The sequence below is a fragment of the Mesoplodon mirus genome (assembly GCF_964341445.2).
Source record: "Mesoplodon mirus genome assembly, chromosome: 8".
In the NCBI taxonomy this organism is placed as follows: Eukaryota; Metazoa; Chordata; class Mammalia; order Artiodactyla; family Ziphiidae; genus Mesoplodon; species Mesoplodon mirus.
Window position 1 is genome coordinate 91,532,030 of NC_138984.1, and position 13,453 is coordinate 91,545,482.

At 35.3% G+C, this 13,453-nt stretch overlaps 1 protein-coding gene across 1 annotated transcript in view; it reads left to right on the top strand.

The window, feature by feature from the left end:
• Nucleotides 1–13,453, top strand: part of AGPS (alkylglycerone phosphate synthase) — a 141,678-nt gene that overhangs the window by 103,187 nt on the left and 25,038 nt on the right. Inside the window, exons 15-17 of the mRNA XM_082630379.1 lie at nucleotides 844–913; nucleotides 1,991–2,052; nucleotides 5,802–5,891. Of these exons, the coding sequence (XP_082486505.1) occupies nucleotides 844–913; nucleotides 1,991–2,052; nucleotides 5,802–5,891 (222 nt within the window). The remainder of the gene's footprint in view (nucleotides 1–843; nucleotides 914–1,990; nucleotides 2,053–5,801; nucleotides 5,892–13,453) is intronic.

Below are 13,453 nucleotides of genomic sequence, written 5' to 3' on the forward strand. Positions count from 1 at the left end.
CTTAAAATTTAATTTCTGCCTGATGATGGAAAAAAGCAAAATTAAAAACTCTCTACTGAAGGTAGTGGAAATCAGTAATCATTCATAGTCTTTTAAAATTAGAATGGCTTTAACAAAGCAGAGTACTTGGACTGAAATATTTGTTATATGGGATTGATTCTAACTAGATCACCAAATACAGCTTCTGTACAAAGCTACTTTCCAATTGAAATGGATGTGTTCATACTGTTGCTCTTGTACTTGCCTGTATGTTGCTTCATAAATTTTAATGTATCTGTGTAAGTATGTTTTGTCTGTCTTTTAAATCATAAATCCCATAAAGTAAACACCATGTCTAATACTCCAAATGCTATGTGCTCAAGTATTCAAGAAACTTCATGGTGTTTGGAAGATCCTAGTCAGTCATTGCAAATCTTTATATATGAATAAGACTATAATACGTGAATATACAGGTAAAAATATAATATGAGTAAAATAAGAGTATTTTAAGTATCTTGTTATGCTTGTGACAATTATTTAAGCTTGTTCCTCGTGGCTAATTCTCTCTTCTTTTGACAGTATGAGTAGAAGTAGTTGAGTTCATATCAGTCAGTTTTACTAGTTTGGTAGATATAAAATTAATTACCAAACTGAATATTAAAAACATTTTTGTTATCCAAGACTATTCTCTTGACAGCTCATTGATACATTCATGATAAATGAGATTAAAATAAAAATGAGATGTAAAATAACATATGTTAATCTGTTAAGCAGTTATCTTGAGGTATTGTATCAGTTTGGTTAGTTTTATATATTTTTAATAGTTCATTTGAAATATATTGACAGTTTGTTCTTCAATTACAGCGGATTGGCAGCTGGAGAAGATAATGGACAGAGAGGTTATTTGCTGACCTATGTCATTGCATACATTCGAGTAAGTTATCTCACATTTCTTTTATCAGTTTATGTTGCAAACAATACTTTTTCTATAATTGGATAAAATGATTTTCTTAAATTTTAACCTACTGTAATTTAGCACATCATTGTACTCATATGAGTCCAGGATTTTTCTACCTTATAAAATTTTCTTTCATACCTTTACACTTCTGTGGTGGCTTATGAATTTCTCTTTCCAGTTTGATATTAAAACAGAATTGTACTCTGGGTAAAAATTTAGTATTATAAGTTACTTATCATATAAGTATTATATCTTGTACACTATAAAATATATTTTCCTAGCTGAGGTGGTTCCAGATAGTCTATCTATTTAGTCATTACAAAGAGAGACACTCTATTTTCTAATTTATTTTTAAAGAAAAGTTGATTTTTTTTTCTTTTTTTTTTTTTTTGCGTTACGTGGGCCTCTCACTGTTGTGGCCTCTCCCGTTGCGGAGCACAGGCTCAGGACGCGCAGGCTCAGCAGCCATGGCTCACGGGCCCAGCCGCTCTGCGGCATGTGGGATCCTCCCGGACCGGGGCACGAACCCGTGTCCCCTGCATCGGCAGGCGGACTCTCAACCACTGTGTCACCAGGGAAGCCCAAGAAAAGTTGATTTTAAAAGATATCTTTTCCTTTCTCTAGTCCCTCCTCCCCCAACTTCCCTATCTCCCTGGTCCTTTGATCCTTGATCCTGATGATCGCTTTTTGGTATTGGTTAATTTGCTGTTTAGGCCACTAAAAATCTGTCCTGCTAGTATTCTCTGCATGTACATAGACAGTTTCTGGATAGAGACTCCATTCATTAGAGAAATATTTGAGTTCCTGCCGTGTGTCAGACACTCTGCCTGGTGCCAAGGGCACAGAGGAAAACAAGACAAAGTTTCTGTCCTTCTGGAGGTTATATCTCACACTTGGGGCCACTTTCCCATGCTCTTTTGAGGTAAATAGTAAAGAGCCCAGGAGGTTGAATTAGAAACATGAAATACTAATAATGAACATGAAATACTAATAATATTATGGACTCTTCTGCATCTGTTGTAATTTCTTAATTTTGTGTATATGTCTTAACAGGACTTGGGTTTGGAATACTATGTATTAGGGGAATCTTTTGAGACTTCTGCTCCTTGGGACAGGTAAAATGAAATAAAATGCCTGATATTATTAAAATATGCTATACAATTGTTGAAATAATTTATTGTGTGTGAATATGTAAGTTTTGTAAGGAAGCATTGAAACAAGGTAATCACTTTTATTTAACTTAATATCTTCATCAGAATGTCATATTTGCAAGCCATTTTTAAAATTTTAGACAGACTTGTCCGTGTCCCATAGAAGGAAGTTATTACCGCAGTTTACATTTTAAAGAATTGTACTGAACACTAAATGTCACTATGTGGTTTTACTTAGCTTTGATTTAAATTCTTAAATGGTTAATATGCTTAAATGTTCTCTAAAAAGTCCCCCCAAAATATAACCTTCTTTTGTAGTATTTCATTTAGCTTTTGATATTTGTACGTACACTGTTAAGCAAGATCCTAACTTGAATTTAAGTGATTTCTGAAAGAAACCCAATTTAAGAAATTATGTATAATTTCTGTTTTTAAATTATACACATATATACATACAAATATTGGTTAGGGAATTAATAATAAAACCTGATTAGGAAATGTGAAGTGGTTTTATTAAAGATAGACTTGTGAGTTAACTCACTAATAAAAAATTTTTAAGGTTGTTAGCACATTTTTAATCTAGTATGCCTTACATTTTACTTTTTCTTTATAAAATTTACTATTTTAAATCTATAATAAAGTATATAGGATATAACAAGTCCCCCTGAATATACCTGTTAAATGTTACCTATCTTATCATTTTTGTTCTACCCTAACCTCTTTTTTTACTCCCCCAGAAAACTTTTTACTTTTCTACATTGTCTTCATCTACTATGGGTTTTGACTTTTGCTGTATTGATGCTAATAGTCCATGCATTGTAAGACAGCAATCAAATTTATAGTATCAATATGTTATTCACAGCATTCAATTTTTGATGCTAAATTTTAATAAGGGGAATAAATCTTATAAATAAAAAGAATTATCACTTCATCAACATCTGACATGTTTGAACAGCAGATATAGTTTGGGAGCTGTTCATAGATGTCTCAGAGACCATTTTAGTCTTTAATACCTTTTCTTGCTGGGGAAAGTGGGTTAGTGTAGTGTTACTTCTTCAGTAGTATGAATTTCCTTGTCATCAATTACTACTTACCTATGATTGCCATTTTGTCTTTAAATTCTTCCAACTGTGGAAGCTAGTCATGCACTATCTTTTCATTTTTCTTTATACTTTCCTTGTATATTCTTAAATACTTTTTTGACTCACTGACTATATGTTTCATACAGGGTTACGTACTTGGTTTTCATTTAAAACAACGTCTTCAACTGAAGTTTTAATAAATAAAATTAAGGGAAAGCAGCTGTATTCCTGACATAAAATTTATTTGTTACCATTTAGTAACTTGCTTTCTCTTTCAAACCTTTAGCTAGGTAGAGACCTTGTTTAGCAGCAACCCATGGGATCAGGGTCTTCAACCCTCACACATTATTAGGTTGCTTGGCCTTTTCATGCATAAGTTTCTTAAAGGATTATTGGTCTTACTAGTTTTTATGTATTCCTCTGTGGCCCTAGCACAATGACTGCACCTATTAGGTGCTCAGTGAATATTCTGCATAGAGTCCTATGAATGAACTATGGAATAGTGTAAGAACGTAGCCTATAAAAATAGCTGCCTAAGAGGTCCGAGTTGGAGATTTGAAGATTTTAGAGACATCAGCTTGAGATTTGTGATTAAAACCAAAGGAGATATACAAACACTTAACAGGTAAATGAATGAAGAGAAAAGAAAGAAGGCCTGAGAAAGAAGTCCAAGGAACCCCAACATTTAAGGGATACAAACAAAGGATTCATTTAAGTTGTACAAATAAGCGCTAGCAAAGGAGATTGGGGAATAAAATCTAGAAGATTTGGAGGAAAACCAGTGCTGTGAGAGGAGCTGAGGGAAATTTTTTTCAAGGAGGAAATGGTCAATAGTGTTAAATTTGCTAATAGGTCAGGTAAGAATTTAAAAGTATACACAGTACAGGACTTCCCTGGTGGTCCAGTGGTTAAGACTCCTTGCTTCCAGCTGGTCAGGGAACTAAGATCCTGCATGCCATACGGCAAAAAAAAAAAAAAGGTATACACAGTTTTGTTTACTTCCTATGTAGTGACTGGTCCAAATGGACTGTATTGACCTTTGCATGAGTTCTGTTAGAAAATACTCTCAGAACTCCATACAAATAATTTCTAGAAAGTACCTCATTCAAGTAGCACTTGAATTCTGTTCTCTAGAGTCATGATAAAGAACTTGTTACTTTTATAAATTTGTAATATTCATTAACTCCTGTAGATATTAAAGTTTAGTAGATTTTATTTATATTTAAATTTTTTTTATCTGGTTGCGCCGGGTCCTAGTTGCTGCATGCGGGCTCCTTAGTTGCAGCATGCGAACTCCCAGCTGCAGCATGCATGTGGGATCCAGTTTCCCGAGCAGGGATCAAACCCAGGCCCCCTGCACTGGGAGCGCGGAGTCCCATCCACTGCACCACCAGGGAAGTCCCTTTATTTATATTTAAAGTATCTGTTTTGTAAGTTGGATTTTCAATTAAAGACATTAAATTTCAATAATCTAAATACTTTATGAAGGATTTTTAAGAAACACGGATCCTTACCATTCTATAAATAAGGCATAGATAACATTGATAAATTGTATCTGCCTGCAGCTCTCACAGAATAAAGCAGAACTTAAAACTTGAGTGCTGTTTTGTAAAGTCAGATTTTATAAAACTTTCAGATACTATAAAAGTAAAAATTGACACGCTAATAAAACACTAAAACCTTTTTCATATTTATATTTTAATCATTTATTCTTTGTTCTTATTGGAAATATAGATAACTTTAATGTGTTCAGTAAAGCATAATCCATTTAAATGTTATTGTTTTTATCAAATTGGGCCAACCTTTTAAGTTTCTTTGGTATCTTTTCCTTTCTCATGATTCTAAACAGACTAAGGTTTAAAACACAGAATCAGTGTCAATATGTAGCCAGGATATTTATTGGAGAATAAAATGGCTCATATATACTTTAAGAGTTTTATTTTCCAGATGAAACAGAATATATGGTTATAACAATATGTTACAGCTCACATTAAAAAACAGATTAATATTTTTAAATATTATCAATCTTCCCTCCCCTTTAAGAACTATGCCTCACTTGTCTGTTTTCATTGTTCATATTGAACATATTAAACAGTCTAGCACAACTTTACACGTAGTTCATGTCCAGTAAGTCTTTGTTGAGCTGGATTTTAGCTTAGTGCTTGAAAATAGGCTATTGAACATTTGGTATAGCACTATGATTATTAATTAAATTATTTTTAAATTAAGGAAGACTTCTTAGATGGGATATAGATTGGTATTCTTATAACCCAGAATTGAATTTTCATTAACATTTTCTTTAGAGCTTTTAAAAAAGCTTTTAGAATCTTGTAATTAAATTTATTTTGAAATTGGATTTTCCTTAGCTTAGGAAACTGCCTTCAGGAGACTTGAGTATACTTCCCTGACTTCTGTCTTTCCTGTGACAAAAAGGGAAAGGACTTTGCTCCCTTGAAGTCATGAATGGAAGGCCAGTTTGAATGATCAAAGCTCTTGTTCATTCTTGAAGGAATGAGTATGAAAGTTTTAGTTAAGAGAATTTCTGACTTGAATATGCTGATAAATCAGCACTATTTAGATTTTTTGTAATTATGTGAAAACTTAATATTGTATTCAATTATTTTTTTCTAGGGTTGTAGATCTCTGTAGAAATGTAAAAGAAAGAATAACAAGGGAATGCAAAGAGAAAGGTGTTCAGTTTGCTCCTCTTGCTACATGCAGGTGAGTTTTTTGTTGTTGTTCTTATACTTCTTATTCTGAAAAAAAAACCCAACTGTTTTTTTTTTTTTTATTAATGGAGAAGTGTAATTTGTGAGCTGAGGAAAAGCTTCAGTCTGTTCCACTTAGCAAGCTTTCCTAAACTTCACTTGCCACCTTGTTAGGACTGTGCCACTAGGATTTTTACAGTAGTCCTGAGCCCGATAGGAGTAGAACAACACCCTTCCATGAGTGAGCCTTCCACCCTGTCTGGACAGCATGATGGTAAAGAGCCAGATGTCTGAGCTGCTGGAGTACGAGAAGGACTCCTTCATTCACTGAAACTATAAATTACGTATATGGTCAAGAAGCTATAAACTACACACACATTCAATGTAGCCCTTTCTTTAACAGAGAAAAGGCACTTTAACCACTTTGTCGGTTGTTGATTAAATCAGTGGGTATGGAATATAGGAATGAGTGGAGCCAGAAGATCCAAATGAAGATTAACTTGTTGCTTTCTAATAGATCTTTCTGTGATCATGGAAATGTTCTGTATCTGCCCTATCCAGAAGGATAGCCATAGCCACATGTGGCTGTTGAGCTGTTGAAATGTGGCTAGTATGACTGTGGAACTGAATTTTAAATTTTATTAATTTCAAATACTTTAAATTTAAAATGCCACATGGGGCTAGTATCTTCCATATGGGACAGTTATGATCCATATTGGAGCACAGTTAACTGATGATTTTGTCGTCTCTTAGTTAAATAGCAGAAGCCCCAAAGGAGGTTTTCTTAAGAAGGGGCACTTTGTGTTCAGTCTTTTGATATTAATTTTCTGTGTGAACACCAGAAGATTAAATGTATAAAGATTGAATTGAGCATTTGACTTCTCTACAGAAGTTACCAAATTAATTAGAATAGAGAATCAAGCGAAATTAGGACAGATCATGAGAAGGGGAACCTTAAAGTAAATGATACAGTACTAATCTAGCACTTTAAAATTTATTGAACATTCTGTATTATATAACTGCTTCTCTTTTTTTCTCTGTGTGTGTGTGGTTTTCAGGAATATAACTCCAATATTTAGAAACAAACAAAAAACTTACAATATAAACATGAATAAAAGTTAGGTAATTTTCGAATTAACATAGTATCTTTTTTGTTAAGTGCTGGTCTCTGAAACAGCAGTTGTGCTTCAGCACAACAGCATTTCTGTATATTTCTATTCATGATGATTGTTCTTTTGATTAGCCTGGAACCACTTGATATCAGCCTAGGAAGGCAGATCTGGGCCTTCCTGCCTGCTACATCACCATGGCAACTTCCTGCTTAGTTTTTAAATTTCTTTATTTTGTAACGTTGCATGTGTCTAAAGAGTGAAAGCACTGTTCTGCTATTTATTAGGAATTTAATCTCTTGGAGCTCTAAGTTTATCATTAGTAAAGTAGTGGTAATATATCTCCTTGAAGGGACTATTGTAAGAATGAAATGAGAAAGCATATAAAGGGCTATATAAATGCCATCGTATGTATTATTGTGACGTAGTTACATGAAGGTTGAGGTAGACAATCCATACTAGTATTAGTATGGAAAATTTGGATATTTGTTTTTCTACCTTAATGACAAATTATCATGAAGGCATCCAATTGTTAGGCCCTCTTGATATGTTGACAGAGCATGATAATTTCTGTATATTTGCTTTGCAAGACTAGAAATACTTATGTACTCTTTAAACTGGAATCTCTTCTATGATTTTTTTTTTCCTTTTTTTACATTCTCCCATCTTGTACTTTCCTATTACCATATTATGTTTCTTAATTCTACTTGTTGCCCCATAGGGACAGATACCTTTTAAAATTTGCTAGATTGTGCTTTCTTTTTTTTTTTTATACTGCATGTTATTTTTTTTCATTTTTGAATTTTATTTATTTTTGTATATAGCAGGTTCTTATTAGTCATCAATTTTATACACATCAGTGCATGCATGTCAATCCCAATCACCCAATTCATCACACCCCCACCCCCACCCCCTGCCACATTCCCCCCCTTGGTGTCCATACGTTTGTTCTCTACATCTGTGTCTCAGTTTCTGCCCTGCAAACTGGTTCATCTGTACCATTTTTCTAGGTTCCACATATATGCGTTAATATACGATATTTGTTTTTCTCTTTCTGACTTACTTCACTCTGTATGACAGTCTCTAGATCCATCCACGTCTCAACAAATGAGCCAATTTCATTCCTTTTTATGGCCGAGTAATATTCCATTGTGTATATGTACCACATCTTCTTTATCCATTCGTCTGTAGATGGGCATTTAGGTTGCTTCCATGACCTGGTTCTTGTAAATAGTACTGCAGTGAACATTGGGGTGCATGTGTCTTTTTGAATTATGGTTTTCTCTGGATATATGCCCAGTAGTGGGATTGCTGGATCATATGGTAATTTTATTTTTAGTTTTTTAAGGAACCTCCATACTGTTCTCCATAGTGGCTGTATCAATTTACCTTCCCACCAACAGTACAAGAGGGTTCCCTTTACTGCACACCCTCTTCAGCATTTGTTGTTTGTAGATTTTCTGATGACGCCCATTCTAACTGGTGTGAGATGATACCTCATTGTAGTTTTGATTTGCATTTCTTTAATAATTAGTGATGTTGAGCAGCTCTTCATGTGCCTCTTGGCCATCTGTATGTCTTCTTTGGAGAAATGTCTATTTAGGTCTTCTGCCCATTTTTGGACTGGGTTGTTTGTTTTTTTAATATTGAGCTGCATGAGCTGTTTATATATACTGGAGATTAATCCTTTGTCCCTTGATTCACTTGCAAATATTTTCTCCCATTCTGAGGGTTGTCTTTTGGTCTTGTTTATGGTTTCCTTTGCTGTGCAAAAGCTTTTACGTTTCATTAGGTCCCATTTGTTTATTTTTGTTTTTATTTCATTACTCTTCCATTATTCATTAGGAGGTGGATCAAAAAAGATCTTGCTGTGATTTATGTCAAAGAGTCTTCTTCCTATGTTTTCCTCTAAGAGTTTTTTAGTGTCCGGTCTTACATTTAGGTCTCTAATCCATTTTGAGTTTATTTTTCTGTATGGTGTTAGGGAGTGTTCTAATTTCATTCTTTTACATGTAGCTGTCCAGTTTTCCCAGCCCCACTTATTGAAGAGACTGTCTTTTCTCCATTGTATATCCTTGCCTCCTTTGTCATAGATTAGTCGAGCATAGGTGCGTGGGTTTATCTCTGGGCTTTCTATCCTGTTCCATTGATCTATATTTCTGTTTTTGTGCCAGTACCATATTGTCTTGATTACTCTAGCTTTGTAGTATAGTCTGAAGTGAGGGAGTCTGATTCCTCCAGCTCCGTTTTTTTCCCTCAAGACTGCTTTGGCTCTTCGGGGTCTTTTCTGTCACCATACAAATTTTAAGATTTTTTGTTCTAGTTCCATAAAAAATGCCATTGTTAATTTGATAGGGATTACACTAAATCTATAGATTGCTTTGGGTAGTGTAGTCATTTTCACAATATTGATTCTTCCAATCCAAGAACATGGTATATCTCTCCATCTGTTGGTATCATCTTTAATTTCTTTCATCAGTGTCTTATACTTTTCTGCATACAGGTCTTTTGTCTCCCTAGGTAGGTTTATTCCTAGGTATTTTATTCTTCTTGTTGCAATGGTAAATGGGAGTGTTTCCTTAATTTCTCTTTCAGATTTTTCATCATTAGTGTATAGGAATGCAAGAGATTTCTGTGCATTAATTTTGTATCCTGCAACTTAACCAAATTCACTGATTAGCTCCAGTAGTTTTCTGGTGACATCTTTAGGATTCTCTATGTATAGTATCATGTCATTTGCAAGCAGTGACAGTTTTACTTCTTCTTTTCTGATTTGTATTCCTTTTATTTCTTTTTCTTCCCTGATTGCTGTGGCTAGGACTTCCAAAACTATGTTGAATAATAGTGGTGAGAGTGGACATCCTTGTCTTGTTCCTGATCTTAGAGGAAATGCTTTCAGTTTTTCACCATTGAGAATGATGTTTGCTGTGGGTTTGTTGTATATGGCCTTTATTATGTTGAGGTAGGTTCCCTGTATGCCCACATTCTGGAGGGTTTTTATCATAAATGGGTGTTGAATTTTGTCAAAAGCTTTCAATTTCAATTTCAATTTCAGCGCTTGTGATTGGTCTATTCATATTTTCTATTTCTTCCTGATTCAGTCTTGGCAGGTTGTGCATTTCTAAGAATTTGTCCATTTCTTCCAGGTTGTCCATTTTATTGGCATAGAGTTGCTTGTAGTAATCTCTCATGATCTTTTGTATTTCTGCAGTGTCAGTTGTTACTTCTCCTTTTTCATTTCTCATTCTATTGATTTGAGTCTTCTCCCTTTTTTTCTTGATGAGTCTGGCTAATGGTTTGTCAATTTTGTTTATCTTCTCAAAGAACCAGCTTTTACTTTTATTGATCTTTGCTATCGTTTCCTTCATTTCTTTTTCATTTATTTCTGATCTGATCTTTATGATTTCTTTCCTTCTGCTAACTTTGGGGGTTTTTTGTTCTTCTTTCTCTAATTACTTTAGGTGCAGGGTCAGGTTGTTTACTCGAGATGTTTCCTGTTTCTTAAGGTGGGATTGTATTGCTATAAACTTCCCCCTTAGAACTGCTTTTGCTGCATTCCATAGGTTTTGGTTCGTTGTGTCTCCATTGTCATTTGTTTCTAGGTATTTTTTTATTTCCTCTTTGATTTCTCCAGTGATCACTTCGTTATTGAGTAGTGTATTGTTTAGCCTCCATGTGTTTGTACTTTTTACAGATCTTTTCCTGTAATTGATGTCTAGTCTCATAGCATTGTGGTCGGAAAAGATACTTGATACAATTTCAATTTTCTTAAATTTACCAAGGCTTGATTTGTGACCCAAGATATGATCTATCCTGGAGAATGTTCCATGAGCACTTGAGAAAAATGTGTATTCTGTTGTTTTTGGATGGAATGTCCTATAAATATCAATTAAGTCCATCTTGTTTAATGTATCATTTAAAGCTTGTGTTTCCTTATTTACTTTCATTTTGGATGATCTGTCCATTGGTGAAAGTGGGGTGTTAAAGTCCCCTACTATGAGTGTGTTACTGTCGATTTCCCCTTTTATGGCTGTTAGTATTTGCTTTATGTATTGAGGTGCTCCTATGTTGGGTGCATAAATATTTACAATTGTTATATCTTCTTCTTGGATCGATCCCTTTATCATTATGTAGTGTCCTTTGTCTCTTCTAATAGTCTTTATTTTAAAGTCTATTTTGTCTGATATAAGAATTGCTACTCTAGCTTTCTTTTGATTTCCATTTGCATGGAATATCTTTTTCCATCCCCTTACTTTCAATCTGTATGTGTCTTTAGGTTTGAAGTGGGTCTCTTGTAGACAGCATATATATGGGTCTTGTTTTTGTATCCATTCAGCCAGTCTATGTCTTTTGGTGGGAGCATTTAATCCATTTACATTTAAGGTAATTATTGATATGTATGTTCCAATTCCCATTTCCTTAACTGCTTTGGGTTCGTTATTGTAGGTGTATTCCTTCTGTTGTGTTTCTTGCCTAGAGAAGTTCCTTTAGCATTTGTTGTAAAGCTGGTTTGGTGGTGCTGAACTCTCTCAGCTTTTGCTTGTCTGTAAACGTTTTAATTTCTCCATCAAATCTGAATGAGATCCTTGCTGGGTAGAGTAATCTTGGTTGCAGGTTTCTGTCCTTCATCACTTTAAGTATGTCCTGCCACTCCCTTCTGGCTTGTAGAGTTTCTGCTGAGAGATCAGCTGTTAACCTGATGGGGATTCCCTTGTGTGTTATTTGTTTTTTTTCCTTTGCTGCTTTTAATATGATTTCTTTGTGTTTAATTTTTGACAGTTTGATTAATATGTGTCTTGGCGTATTTCTCCTTGGATTTATTCTGTATGGGACTCTCTGTGCCTCCTGGACTTGATTAACTAGTTCCTTTCCCATTATTAGGGAAGTTTTCAACTATAATCTCTTCAAATATTTTCTCAGTCCCTTTCTTTTTCTCTTCTTCTTCTGGAACCCCTATAATTCGAATGTTGGTGCGTTTAATGTTGTCCCAGAGGTCTCTGAGACTGTCCTCTGTTCTTTTCATTCTTTGTTCTTTATTTTGCTCTGCAGCAGTTATTTCCACTATTTTATCTTCCACCTCACTTATCCGTTCTTCTGCCTCAGTTATTCTGCTATTGATCCCATCTAGAGTATTTTTCATTTCATTTATTGTGTTTTTAATCGATGCTTGATTCATCTTTAGTTCTTCTAGGTCCTTGTTAACTGTTTCTTGCATTTTGTCTATTCTATTTCCAAGATTTTGGATCTTGGAAATAGAATCTTGGATCAGCTTTACTATCATTATTCTGAATTCTTTTTCAGGTAGACTGCCTATTACCTCTTCATTTGTTAGGTCTGGTAGGTTTTTATCTTGCTCCTTCACCTGCTGTGTGTTTTTCTGTCTTCTCATTTTGCTTATGTTACTGTGTTTGGGGTCTCCTTTTTGCAGGCTGCAGATTCGTAGTTCCCGTTGTTTTTGGTGTCTGTCCCCAGTGGCTAAGGTTGTTTCAGTAGGTTGTGTAGGCTTCCTGGTGGGGGGGACTAGTGCCTGTGTTCTGGTGGTTGAGGCTCGATCTTGTCTTTCTGGTGGACAGGTCCACGTCTGGTGGTGTGTTTTGGGGTGCCTGTGGCCTTATTATGTTTTTAGGCAGCCTCTCTGCTAATGGGTGGGGTTGTGTTCCTGCCTTGCTAGTTGCTTGGCATAGGGTGACCAGCACTGTAGCTTGCTGGTCGTTGACTGAAGCTGGGTGCTGGTGTTGAGATGGAGATCTCTGGGAGATTTTCGCCGCTTGATATTATGTGGAGCTGGGAGGTCTCTTGTGGACCCGTGTCCTGAAGTTGGCTCTCCCACTTCAGAGGCACAGCACTGACTCCTGGCTGCAGCACCAAGAGCCTTTCATCTACGCGGCTCAGAATAAAAGGGAGAAAAAGTAGAAAGAAAGAATTAGTAGAAGAAAGAAAGAGAGAGAGAAAGAAAGGAAGAAGGAAAGAAAGAAAGGAGGGAGGGAGGGAGGGAGGAAGGAATGAGAAAGAGTGAAAGGAAGAAGGGAGGGAGGGAGGGAGGGAGGAAGGAAAGAAAGAGAGAAAGAAGGAAAGGAGGGGCGGAGGGAGGGAGGAAGGGAAGGTAGGAAAAAAAGAAAGAGCAGGTAAAGTAAAATAGAATAAAGTATGAAATATAGTAGCGTTATTAAAATTAAAAAGTAATTATTGAAAAAAAAAACGGACAGATAGAACCCTGGGACATGGTGGAAGCAAAGCTATACAGAGAGAATCTTACACAGAAGAATACACATACACATTCACAAAAAGAGAGCAGGGGGAAAAATAAAAAATCTTGCTCTCCAAGTCCACCTCCTCAATTTGGGATACTTCGTTGTAAAAAGAGGAAAAGGGCGAGAAGGCTGAAATATTGCTAAGTCCACCTCCTTAATTTGGGATAATTCGTTGTAAAAAGAGGAAAAGGGGGGAAAGTCTTAAATCTTGTCCT